This window comes from Drosophila tropicalis, unplaced genomic scaffold, assembly GCF_018151085.1.
Source record: "Drosophila tropicalis isolate 14030-0801.00 unplaced genomic scaffold, ASM1815108v1 contig_593, whole genome shotgun sequence".
NCBI lineage: Eukaryota > Metazoa > Arthropoda > Insecta > Diptera > Drosophilidae > Drosophila > Drosophila tropicalis.
In genome coordinates this window covers 4,467,537-4,481,059 of record NW_027173070.1, presented here as the reverse complement: position 1 = coordinate 4,481,059, position 13,523 = coordinate 4,467,537, and the positions used below count along the sequence as shown (strand labels likewise).

The 13,523-nt window shown below is 37.2% G+C and overlaps 1 protein-coding gene across 21 annotated transcripts in view; it reads right to left on the bottom strand.

Moving 5' to 3' along the window:
• lola (longitudinals lacking) overlaps nt 1-13,187 on the bottom strand; it is a 72,222-nt gene extending 59,035 nt beyond the window's left edge. For 3 of the 21 annotated variants that reach the window (XM_068290045.1, XM_068290043.1, XM_068290044.1), the window contains exons 1-5: nt 11,242-11,487; nt 3,796-4,260; nt 3,309-3,723; nt 2,570-3,211; nt 2,415-2,498 (exon numbers count right to left, since the gene is read on the bottom strand). In XM_068290045.1, coding sequence (XP_068146146.1) covers nt 2,415-2,498; nt 2,570-3,211; nt 3,309-3,723; nt 3,796-3,969 — 1,315 coding nt within the window. In that variant the 5' untranslated portion in view covers nt 3,970-4,260; nt 11,242-11,487. Of the gene's footprint in view, nt 1-2,414; nt 2,499-2,569; nt 3,212-3,308; nt 3,724-3,795; nt 4,261-5,278; nt 5,470-11,241; nt 11,495-12,771 lie in introns of those variants that run through there. The other 18 variants (XM_068290034.1, XM_068290036.1, XM_068290037.1 and 15 more) reach the window with 13 other exon arrangements.
• Nucleotides 13,188-13,523: the final 336 nt, after the last annotated feature.

Below are 13,523 nucleotides of genomic sequence, written 5' to 3'. Positions count from 1 at the left end.
TGCCCAACCGATACCGTTGTGGCAAAGCATACTTACCTGAGACACACACACACACGTAAATCCTTTTAGTCCATGGATTGTGAGAGTTGCCATACACACGCACACACACACGCACACATGGACATTTACCAAAAGCTGCAACTGTACCTCACCATTTTGAAAATGGCTACGAGCTTTATATGTGTGTGTATTAAATGCGGCGGTGGTGGTGCTGGTGGTGGTGCTGATTCCCCCTCATCCAGAGTTCGGCTGCATTCATAGTTGATCGTGCGGGCATCTCTTGGGCCTTGGTTTTCTTAACACTTTTTTAACACTTTTTAAACTTTAAAAATGAAGATAAAGGTAACGTAGACGAAACACCCGTTCAATATACCTAAACAGCAGTGCTCTCTCTCTCCAAAAGAATGCAAGAGAAAGAACATACTTTGGTATTTTAAGAATTTCTTGATATTGCGAAGCGCGCGACGCGTTTTAAAAGTTTCTTAACAACTAGCATGAAAAATACTTGTTTATACATAATTTACTCATCAAAACAGAAATAAACAATATAAATATAATACAAAAAAAAAAAAAAGTCCCGTCAACCAAAATAAAGCAAAATAATATATAAATGTATGTATAGGATAAATACATAATTTTTTATACTAATAATAATAATACAAAAAAAGTAAAAGAAAATAGGATAGGTAGGATTTTCTTTTTTCTTTTTAAGTCTGCATGCGTATTCTTCTTGTTTGTATAGTAAAAAGAGTGTAGAAATCATAGAAGATAGAGAGAGAAAAAACAATTAGCACGCCGCCAAAGGGCGAAAAGAAAACAGAAGACACAAATAATGAGTAAAATGATATTGTGTGTTGTGTGGATAGTATGTTTTGCGAGTGTGTGTGTGTGTGTATGTATGTGTGTGAGTGAGTATGAAAGTGTAAACTGTTTTAAGAATTGCAAGAATTTTTTTGGAAGAAATTTGAACATTTTAAGCGCCTGTACTCCCTCTCTTCCCCTCCTCCTTCTCCCCCTTCTCTTCAAATATTTCAAAAAGACACGCACACTGGGTACAAAACTAACAACAAAGCCAGCTTACACACAAAAGACACAGTTAAGTTTAGAGAGCAAGAGCGAGAAGAAGAGCGGGCGGGTGGGCGGTTGGGGCAAACGCAGAAGACATACACAACACGAACATACACGCACACCCATAGATTTTTAACACTCACTCTCTCATTATAGAGAAATAAAATATAACTGCAAACAAAATATTTAAAAACTAACTTAAAAGAAAAACATATGCGTTTTTTTTTAGTGTTTCGCTCTGCTGTGTCTGTGTACATATATATGAAGTGTGTGTGTGTGAATGAGTAGGAGTATTTAATGAGCAGTTATGATTATTCATGTGAGTTTAAGGAGGCAGAAAAAGTCATAGAGGAGCAGGAAAGCAAAGGCAAGAGAGAGCGAGAGCGAGTAATGTAGAATAACTTAGAGATGGATGGTTGAAATGGAGATAATGTATGGAGAAAATGTTAATAAATAATTAATTAAACAAAATGTTTTGTTTTTTAACCCAAATGCGGCGTAACAAATTATACATAGATATGAGAAAAAGGAAATGTCAAAAACATGAGAAATGAATTGTGGTTAAGGTTAATAATATAAAAATAAATATGTAAAACATTTCGTCTATAATATGAACTGTGGTTGGGTGTGTGAGTGGGGGAGTTTTTTTTTTAAGTTTAGTTGGTGTTAAAAAAAATTTCGATAGGTTTTAATATATTAAACATATCATATCTCATATATACACAACAAAAATACTAAATAAAAAAAAATAAATATATAGTATTTGAATTTTTGTTTTTTTTTTTTTGTTTTAGTGTTTTGGTTAAATTATAATTTGTAATAATCAGAATGATAATTAATAATAATAATTAGGTAAGTAAATACTTTCAACTTGCACAAAAATTAATTGTTAAATTCCTAAATGTCCTAATACTCTTTATCATGTTCATGTTTAGTTTTGTAAAGTTATTTCTTGTTGTCCCTTTTCGGCAAATAATAATAATAAATACTTTGTTCTTTCTTGTTGCTTGTTTTTTTCTTTTCTTTGTATAATTTCGATCGTTTAAGAGTTTTTTTTTTTTTGTGTTAAGAGCACGACTTTTTTTCTTTTTTTTTAAGTTAATAAAATTAAAAATTCATTAAAGGATTTTTTTAAAATGGAAAATTAAAGTTATGTTTTGTGATTTTCTTAGAAATTTTTTGTTTTGGCCTTTTGTCGTGCTCGCTGCGATCTTTTCATATTATTGAACTAAGCTAATCTTTTCTATTTGATCTTTTTCATTTGTCTTTTTTTCTTCTGATATATATATTTGTTTTTTTTTTTTTTTTTGGTAGTATAAGTAATATAATTTTGAACAAAAACTCACCTTGAGGATCCCGCTGCTGTGCATCCTGTGCGGCCATTAGTCCAATATCATCCTGAGATCTGTCATGTTGCCAGGCTCCATAATCTATAAGGCAAATTGTGTGGAAAAAAATGTTAGTAAACATTTAAAATTTTCTCAATTTAAATTAGACATACTTTGACTAGATCCTTCGCCACCCTGACTGGTGCCGGCCGTTTGGTCCAGCTCTTCCATGGTCATATCATCCTCATCCATTGTCAAATCCTCAACATTCTCATCATGTGCATCATCATCATATTCGGCTTTAGGTTCAATTACCATTTCAGATCCCACCGATGAGACGCTGTTATCGTTTTTATTCTTATTCTGTTTGTGATTTGCTGCTGCCGAGGATGCTGATGAGGATTTGTTGCTACTTTCAATGACATTGGCCAACTGTTTAACGACCACACCTGTGTGACTAGCACCAGTTGAAGCCGCCGCATCAGATTCATGATCTTCCACGTTAACGCCTTGGGCGCCGCCTTGTTGTACATTTTCGGTATTGATGGCATCGCTGGTTTCTGTTGTTGCTGCTGTCGCTCCACCCACTGCTGCAGTTGCTGTCGATGTTAGTTTAGCGCTTTCAGTCTTTTTGGTTAAATTGGTGCTGGTCAATGGCTGGTTAGCAGCGGCGGCGGCAGGAGACGCATTGGTGCTAGCCAATTGGGTGCTGACCAAAGCAGAGACGGCTAGGCCGGCGCTTGTCTGTTGGAGGAGTGACTGATTGGAGGCGGCGGCTTGTTGCAACACTGACGAATTGGAATTATCATGGGCATCTAAAAGAATAATTTTTGGGAAGTTATGATTAAGTATAAATAGAAACGTGGCAAATCATAACGCTAAATTTCCAAAGTATATTCAAAATTTATTTACCATTTTCCATGCTGCGACGTCTGACTTTTCGACGACGACGCGACGGACTCGATGAGCCCTCGCGAGAACCGGAAATATCTGCACTAGCATCCAGTCCGGCACCTGCTCCCGCAGTGGCCAAACGTGCACGTTTAGTTTGCTCTAAGGTATACGCTCCACTTAATTTACCACCGCGATGATGCTGCTGAGTGGCCTCTGGCTTTGGCTGGGATGCAGCCGATGAACCGCCTGTACGATTATCGGATAGACCTTTAATCTGCAGCGATTCGGCAGCCTTGAGCAAAGCGGCCAATTGATCTTGCGAGATATTTACTTCGCCACGATACATATAATCCATCATGGCTCGCAGTTCTTGATATTTGACATCCTTGAGTATGAATATGGGATGCTTGTCGTACTGTTCTTGGAGTAGGGTCTAAAAAAAAAATTTAATTTTACGAAATTCATATATTAACCAATAACAAGTTAACTTTTTGGGAAAACTTACCGCAAAGTAGGGACTGCATGCTGATAGCACCACCTTGTGGGCCTTGAGAAACTTTCCTTCGGCGGCTAGCGTACAATCGACTAGAGTCTCATTCTCCAGCAGTGTATCGAATACACTAATCAGCGTGCTCTGATGGTTATTCCAGCGCAAACAGAATTGCTGATCATCATCCATATTGAAGCCTTTTAAAGATCCACACTATAATCTATGAAAAGGGGGATGCTGCTAATGATGATGTTGGCGGATGGGTGTGGGTGGTGGGTCGTAGGGGTTAGTTAACCCACTTTGGGTGGACCCTTTGTCGGGTTGTGCTCTCTCTCCCTCGAATTAGGTATTTATTTATGGCGGGTGCAGGTCTGTGATATTAAACTTAAATAAAAACGTTTTCTCCAACCCAAAACGAAGCGCGGCTTTTCCAAATGCTTGTTGTAGTTTTTTGCTTTCCAAGTTCTTTAGTCAATTAAGCTGCAAATAGTAAAAGACAAAATTGATTAGTTTTTTGTTTTACTTAATAGAGTTTACAATTGTTTTTTTTTTTTTTCTACACCTTCTTATGTATAATGCAAGCGACTCAAGGTCAAGTTCAACCAACCAATAACAATAATAATAATAACCACACTCACTATCTCTTTTGCACTCACATATACATACATATATAGTTCAAACAGCAAGCAACAATAATAAAATAAAAAAAATTTGTTGAAGCAAGATTATTGTTTGTTTTTGTTGTACTTTTGATATATGCAAAAAGAAAAGAACAAATTTGTGTTAAAAAGCGCCCTCTAGGAAGCCCCTAAAAACTGCATTTTTTCGTTGTTCAACTTTGCTCTTTTTGAAAACTCATTCTCTCCCTTAATCTCACTCTCTCTCTCTCTCTCTCTCTGACAGTTACGCTCTCAGTGTCGTTTGACACTCGCTCTCTCTCTAACGGTTTCGTCATGGCGGAGATCGATGAAAACCGATAAAACGACGAAGATGACAAAGACGACTTCGTAACAACAACGACGACGAAACAACATAAAAAGAGGGGAAGTTTTGCTTCTGCCTGTACATACAAAATGTCTCGCTGGATGGAAAATTTCACAAGTTTTATGATTTTCAATTTCCCCCCTCAACACATACACACAAAAACACAAACACAGACATTTGGCCTCAGAAACCAAAACTGATAATTTTTAAAGTTGGAAGTGTGGAGCAATCGCCTCCCTCGAGTCTCGTTGTCGTTGTTTAAAAATAGAACATTTTTTCATTAGAAGTGAGACACACACAAACACCCAAACCATACATATGTATGTATGTATTGCATGATGTACATGTATGTATGTACAACACATAATATAGATATGGGGGTCCGGTTTGTCCATCCATCCCCCGCAACACAAACGCAGCAGCAAAACACATAATATCAATTGCAATTTCACCATGTTTTCAACAAACATGTATGAATGTAGTTTTTTTACTTTTCCTTCGCTTTTCCACTTACTTATGAAAATGATTTCGTTGCAAAAAGGTTTTTGTGTAGCGTTTTTTCCGTTTAGTTATGTATGTATTGTAAATATATGTGTGTGCACGTATGTATGTAACTTAGTAGTTGTGGTGGGCCAGCAAACCGCACGCGCTGCCGCACAACAACGCACGAGAAAATCAAACAAAAGCTCCAAGCGCACGAAAGCAACTGAACGACGCAAAATTTTTCAACTACTGAGCGACAGTTTACAGTTTTTCGTTTTTCTCTGCCGCCGCTTCTGGGGCTGCGACGCGTTCACTCGTTCGGTTTTACTCTCTCGCTCGCTCACTCTCTATTTCTCTCTCCTTTTTCAGTTAAACGAAGTTGCTGCCGCCTGTTGTGCGAAAGAGGGATAGGAATAGAGAAAAAGAGAGAGAAAGAGCGAGAGAGAGCAGTGCATTAAGCATATTCTATGCACGAAAGAGTGAGCGTGTTAGCATCATACTTTTTGGGGGCACGTTATGAGACTGCCAGAAAGCGGCAAAGAGAGAGGCAGGTAGCAAAAAGAAAAAAAACCAACTGAGGACCGTGCAAAACTTCGACCAAGTCGAAGTTGGAATACCCTTAAGCATTTTCCCCTAAATCGATCAGTGATGCCGTACCGCCGACATTTTACACCGTTTGGTGTGGATTAAATCCACCATGTATACATAACTCTGGCCGTTAAAAGGCCTACACGTATTGCCAGATCACATGCATATGATCTGAATAACCTGAGAAATGTTTACACGCATATTTACAATTTTTTGGCATTGTCATTCTCACAAATGTCAAGTTGATGAACAATTATTTAGAAATACATATTCATGTCCGATGATCATAAAATATAGATATTTTAATCCTTTAAGCGTACAAAAGGGTGCTCCCTTTGTTGCAAACGTTTCATTTAAATCAATGTACCCTCTTCGAAGGTATATTGCAGCAAAAAGGAGCCAGACTGCAGCAATCGTGTCAAAAGAGCAGAGCAAATATAACGGGAACATACACACGCACACGTTTTATCTCACAAAAACTAAGGGAGCCCCATCTGCGACTTCGGTCTATGTAGGTAAAATGCATTTTCATTTTGTGCAGCATAAAAAACTCGTCACAAAATAAGCAGCTGCTGTACTCCATCTAACTGAAAGGCACACAATAGAGATAGCAACACATTTTGCGGTGGCGGTGGCGTTGGCAAATGACGCACTCCCTTTTTTCAAGGCAAAACAATCATTCGATCAATATAATGGCGAAAATTCATACATACACCCATACAAACATTTATATGTTCATTTGTATGTGTGTGTGTATATGCACACACTCACTCTTATGCTGTGCTGCTGCTTCTACTTTAGGGAGAAATAGTCTCCGCCACCCACCACAGCAGCAGCAACAAAAACACAAAATGTGGTACCGTTAGTTGGGTTAGTGAGGGATCAGTTTTTCTAGTATACACACCAAAAACCAAGGTGCAAGGCATGCGCAATAGCGACGCGCCATATGTTTTTCCCATAGTTGTTGCTAGGGCACGAAAACTCTCATCGTCATCATCATTTTAGCACGCACCAGCGAGAGAAAGAGCGTAAGAGCGGGTGAGAGGAGGGGAGAGGGAGTGTGACTGAGAGCAGAGCAGAATAAGTAAAGTTGTCGTTGTGTAGGTATAAATAGCGGAAAGGGAGGAAAAATAGTAGGTAACAAAAACAACAACGGGAAAGGGACGAAAAAGGATCTCTCTCGCTCTTTGCACATTGCAAGGTTTTATTTTTGCGCAGATGGTGGAGGATTATTATTATGATGGGATCCTTTTTCCTACGCAATGGCGTCGTTGTCGTTCGCCTTGGTCTGTCGGTCTGTCTGTCTGTCGTTGTGTGTTTTGTTTGTTCTTGTGAATGTTCTGGGTCGGAAAAAGTACAGTTGGACCCCTAAAAGAAAATATTTTGTATAAAGCGAATTTATTGTGAGCGAGAGATTTGGAGCCGGATGTTTTTGGTGGGGCAGCTGCAGAGATGAGGGGAAATGACGAATGTGTTGAGGTCTACTATCAAACCATGTCCAAAATACACAAAACAAATACATACAAAACAGAGCAATGTACATATGCAATGATGTGGAGCATTGTTAGCGAAAATCTCAACTTGTAGGTTTTAATCTGGGCATCTCGATGAAAAACAGAGCATTTTGTGATTGTTTAGAAAATTCTGTCATTGCTATTTCGAGGCCCCTTTTTGCCTTTAAATATTATCGGAAGAATGTGTTGAGGTCTACTATCAAACCATGTTCAAAGGCAATGGAACATTGTTAGCGAAAATCTCAACTTTTTAGGTTTAATCTAGGCATCTCGATTAAGAAACAGTTAACATAGAAGCATAATCTGTCATTGTCAATTAGAGAGGCCTGTTACAATAATTAATTTTAGGGCTTAAAATGTAAAGAGATCTACTATCAAACTTTGCACTTTGTTTCTTTATTTTCATGCAATGTTAGCGAAAAACTCTTTTTTGCTTTATTCTAGGCACATCCGGTACTAACACATGAAATAATACAATTCAAATGCTTTATAATTAGAGTGCCACATTTGGAAAGATAAAAAAAAAAAACAATAAAAAAAGGATAAGTCCAAGCACGCGCCAGGCAGACTGAAAACGTGTCGTCCATTAAAAATAAAGGGGGAGAAGCAACCCCTAATCTAACATGAAATCAACCCCTAAATAAAAGAGGTGCCAGAATACGATCCCCCTTCTCCCTATATACAACATGGTAAATTTTGGATCATCATCATCTGTTGTCCTTTTCCACAGGAAGTTGTAGACATTTGCAAAGCGCGCGTAACTGAGAGAGAGAAAAATGCGAGAGAGATCTTTTGTCGGAGGTCTTTTCTTTGTCGAGTGAAAATTCTCGTTTCTCGTTTTTCTGTTCTGGTTCTGAAAAAGTCAAAAGAAAAACCGGTTTCCGCGCACAAAAATACAAAAAGAACTGTGCCATTTCATACACAATATTCTTCGCCCTGTTTATGTGGTTAACAGAGTCTATGTGTGTGTGTCAGTGTGTTTGTGTACTATGTGTGTTGGCAGAAAAACCAGTTTACAATACAAAATGCCAGAAAAATTGCCAAAGAACAAACAAATTTAAAATGGAAATAACTGAAAGACTGAAAGAAAGAGGAGTCTGAAACAATAATAAAAAAAAAAGTCCCCCGCCACATTTGCATAAAGTGGAATTTTATCTCACAGATACAAATGACTGGGCGGCCTGGCCTGGTCTGGTGCTACTGCTGCTGCATGGTGGCGGAGAATCTGAAGCAAACTCAGAATCTGTGAATTTGTATATATTTACGACGTAAAAATAAACGCCACTCCGACCGATGCTGGGCTGAAACTGCTAAATCTGAACTGGCTGCTGGCTCTCTGGCAGTGACTTTCAATAATTTTATTTCTGAAAACCAACAACAACAACCCCTCAGACAGAGTCTCTAAAGAGCCCCAAAGAAATCACCGTCGTCGTCGCCATGGACGTGTTGTACTGTGTATGTAGGCGTCTGTCGCTCATTTATTTAAATTTTACACCCTTTTTTTGCGGGAAGTGGAAGGGAACGAGCATATTCGCCAGAAGGCAAGCAATGTCAAAATGGAAAATCGAAATTTAATCGAAAACACGATCACCACGTGAAAAATACTATAACAAACCAATTCAATGTCCGGAGACCTTGAATTGAAGTCGACCTTAGACAATCGATAGAAAAATAAAGTTATTACGTTTCAGATTTTCAATTTCATTTGTCATTTGTGCTAATTAACGTCTATTTAGATACTAAAAGGGCCAAGATGTTGGCTATAAGGACGAATACATTCTCTTTCCCAGCACCTACGTTTTTTCGGGTCTCTAAACAAACCCTTAATACAAGAATTATGTATATTTATTTGGTTTTTAGAGGTATGTAAAATTCGTTGTTTTTCTTTATAATTTTTACATACGTGTTTCCTTTTTTGCCTTGGTTTGTTGTTGTTTTGTTTCGAACAGAAAATATGTCGTTACTGCCGATTAAGGCAGCGAAAACTTGTTTTTCTCGAAAAAGCAATATTTTAAGTGAATGTGAAGGGCCTATTGAGCAAAAGAGATACAAAATACAAGTGTGTGTGTGTGTGTGAAGGAGTGAAGAGAATGGAAGAAAACATAGGGCAACAACAAAACTTGGCAATAATTTGACGATGATTCGATTAAAATTACTATCCCATTTTGTGTTGTTGTGATAATTATTTCCAATTGCTGCAACTTGTCGCACTCGAAGAAACCCTTCACAAAACACACTTTTACTTAGGGAGAAAGTGAATTAACAAAAAAAAACAAAAATTAATCAACGAAAAAAAGTTCAACGAACTTTTTGGCCAATGGGCTGGCTAGCTGCTTTTTTTTTGCGAAGAAACTAACAAAAAGCAGCCACCGATAACGTCGTTTATTATTGTTTACTATAATAATAACAAAAATAATATAGTTAAATATATATACACTTTTTTGTGCGTGAGAGTTTATGCCTGGGTGTGTGTGTGTGAGAGAGTGTGTGTAGGTCAGTAAAAATAATAATACATAAATTTGCAAGGTTATAAAAAGACTCAAAAATTCGGCATTTCAGCGCCTTTGCTGTCTGTGCACTTGTTGCTGCTGCGCAAAAAAAGCTTTGAGCTTTCTTATTATTATTATTGTTAGTATTATTATTATTATAGACTCTTCTTTCTGTTTTGTTATTCTGCACATGTGCGTAAAATGTAAACAAATTGCAGCCAAAATGGAAAGACATAAGGGAAAGGAAAGGAATAACACAAATTTTAAATGAAATTTGGCAACATAGCGAAACGAAACAGAGGCGCGCCATTGCGACAAAGCGGCAGAAGTATGCAAACTCACATAAATGAATGTCTCCATCTCCCTCACAGACTGTCTCTCTCCCTCTCTCCCTCTCTCTTTCTATCACTCTTCACTATGTATGTATGTTTGTATGTGAAAAATGAAAATGTAAACGTGTCTGTATGTACGAAAAGAAGAAGCAGAAACAGAATTGGAAACAAAAATATGTGGCTGTGGGCTAGCTAGCAGCTACTAGCTAGGCTAGGGTGAGTTGATAGAGAGAGAGCCCCAAATGTGTGAGAGAAAATTTCACGCTCCTGCGTGTGTGTGTGTACTGCTCGAGCAAACATAAAAACGAAAAGCGCCAACCCGAAGCCAAAGTGAGAGGGAGTAAGTACAAAAAATAAAGATGTATGTATGTATATATCCGTACATACATACATTGGCATACATACATATATGTACATATGTATGTATAATATGTGGAAGGAAAAAATCAACTCGCTCTCTTTTTTTTTTTATGTGTACGACTCGCTAGAGGGGGAAAAATCAAAATGGCGGCCTACGACATAGTGAAAACGTGATTCAATTTTCGTTGAAAGATTCAACTTTTTTTTTTTTTTTTTATCTTGCACTGTTTTACTGCAAACCCTTGAAATGTGGGTGACTCCCCCTCTTGTCCATCAACTAACAACAATTTACATGTTAATTAGAGGGAAAAAAGCTTATGTAATGCAAGCTTGCTCTCTCTGTCTCTCTTTCTCTCTCAGGGACTTTTCAACTGCAACACTTGACCTCATTTGCATGGGAAAGTAGTATGAAAATTGCTGGTCATTTTAGTTAGAAAAATGCATTCACACACATACACCAACACCACTTATGCACGCAGACTTTGAAATGAAAGCTTTCCGTCAGCTTTTTGTGGGAAAAATCAATATGAAAGTGGGAAAAAATTGTTCCGATTAAAACGCACACAAACACACACACACACATACATACATATATGCATATATGTATATAAACTGTTATAAATTAGAAAGTACAGTTCTTTTTATGCAAAATGTTTTAATGTTTCATCAAAATTTTTAAAATACATTTTTATTTCTTCATTTTATACACACCGAAATAGATCACAGGCAAAAATGTAGTCGTCGTCGTCGAAATTTTTGATATCTCTCGATTTTTCTTCCAAAAATATTCTGTATTTTACACACACAAACACATAGTAACAACACCAAGTAACGCGCGAGCCACAATAAAAATTTAATTTATTTTTATTAAAAATTGTTTCTTCTTGTATGTGTATGTAGTATGCATAGACTTTGCCGCTGCGGAGTAGCAGCGCGCGTAGCGGAGCCAATGAAGAGAAAATGACGACTGAGCAAAACGGAGAGCGCAAAATTTTTTGTTGTTTTTTTCTGTTTTTCTTCCACACTCCAACCCAGCACACAAATAATGACACATTAAAAACCCCAGCAAACATTTTGGGGGTTGCTCTTTTCTATCCCAAAGTATTAGTGGTGCGAGAGAGAAAGTTAGTTATTTCAATATGTGCGACAGAGTTAGAGATATCTCTATATGTATATGCCTATAAACGCTACTGATTTTAATCAAGAAACAGGACAATATCAGAGTTGGAGCACCGATTTGATTTAGGAATACATACATATGTATGTATACATATTGTTTCAACTATAATAATATAAGATATGTACTTACATACATACATACATATGTATGTATGTATATTCTTTGAATAGAGAAACGATGAAGGGATGCGAGTACAAGTGAGTTGACGTTGCCTTCTTTCTGGCCCCCCCCTCGCCAACCATAACAATGAGCACATTCAGAATAGAAGAGTGGGGGGGACAAAAAAGTATGCTTGATAAAAAATTCTAACAAAACCAGAAAGCTTTCGAGAAGCAACAATAACCTTAATTAGTAAGTTGATAATTTCTGGCAACTCTACTTATGTACATATGTTCATATGTACGTATGCTTTAGCAGGAGGAGTTCAGAAACATCAAAATTACCGTTGCTCTCTCTCTCTCTACACACACACATTCTAGCTCCTCTGTCACCGTTCTCCTTTGTGTGTGTGTGCCTTGCATTTTGCTAATTGCAAATTGTATTTTGTGCATACATATGTATGTACATATATGTATGTATGTACATACATATGTACATATGTATGTACTGCTTTTTAGTATTTGTTTTATTTTTCCCCTCGTTTTCATGATCGTGTGTTTTATTTTAAGGTTCCAGACAAATGACTTCATAGATGTTTTATATAACAACAATAATAATTATGCTTGTAGCGTAAAACCCGAATCTTTAACGGTGATTTTTATCATTTAACACTCTTATGCGAAATTCTAAACATACTAATTTTATAAAACTTAGAAAAAAACATAAATTTTTTTATTATGTATACATATGTATGTAGGTGGCAATAAACCCTTTGGGTTCTCTCAAAGGGTTTACAAGGCAATTACATATGTATGTACATACATTCATACATACATATGTATGTATGTATGTATGTACATAAGATCATGAAGAAGCAGTTATGTTTGTTATCAGTGAAAAACTAGATACTAAAATGTATACATATTTCTTTATTACTTATAATACATGTCGTTTCGTCTCACCTGTAGGGAAATCATCATCATCATCAATATCGTCATCATAACAGCAACTCGGTCACGTAGAACCTTTTTTTGTTTTGCATTTGCCACACAGACACACATACACGAACGCAACACTTAAACACAGCACTGACAAATGTAATTAAAATAATTTATATTTTATGCACTTTACACATTTCGCTCAGGGTTTTTTTTTTTTTTTTTTTTTGCTGTGTGGTATGACTTTTTATCCACTTTGTTTGGTTATAGTTCGTTTTGTTGCACTTTCAAATTAGTTACTTAGTTAGCTTGTGGGTGGTAGAGGGCGGACAGGCGGTGTGTGATGTGAGCGGAGGAGTCTTTTTAAAAATCAAAGCTTAGGCATCGCCGAAGCAACAAAATGATTTTGAATTCCTATTCCTGAGAGTTACCGTTTGTTACTGATCGTGTGAAAAAAATTAAGAAAAAAGTTGGAAAAAGCACACGAACACACACACAGCTAGAACAAGCGAGTGTCAGTGAGAGAGAGAGATAGAGAGAGACAGTGAGCGAAAGAGAGCGTTGAGGCGACATAGTTGATTGGGTTTTTGGCAAAAAGCAGCAAACGGAGAGCGACAACATGATGATGATGATGTGGATGAAGAAGGTGGCGGCGGGAGGTAGGGGTGGAAAAGAGGTTGGTGAGTGATGGTTATCGTTTGTTGTTAGTGGAGGAAGGAAGTACTGCTAAATGAAAAAGTAAAGAAAATTTTTATAGCTTTTTTGCGCGAATGTGA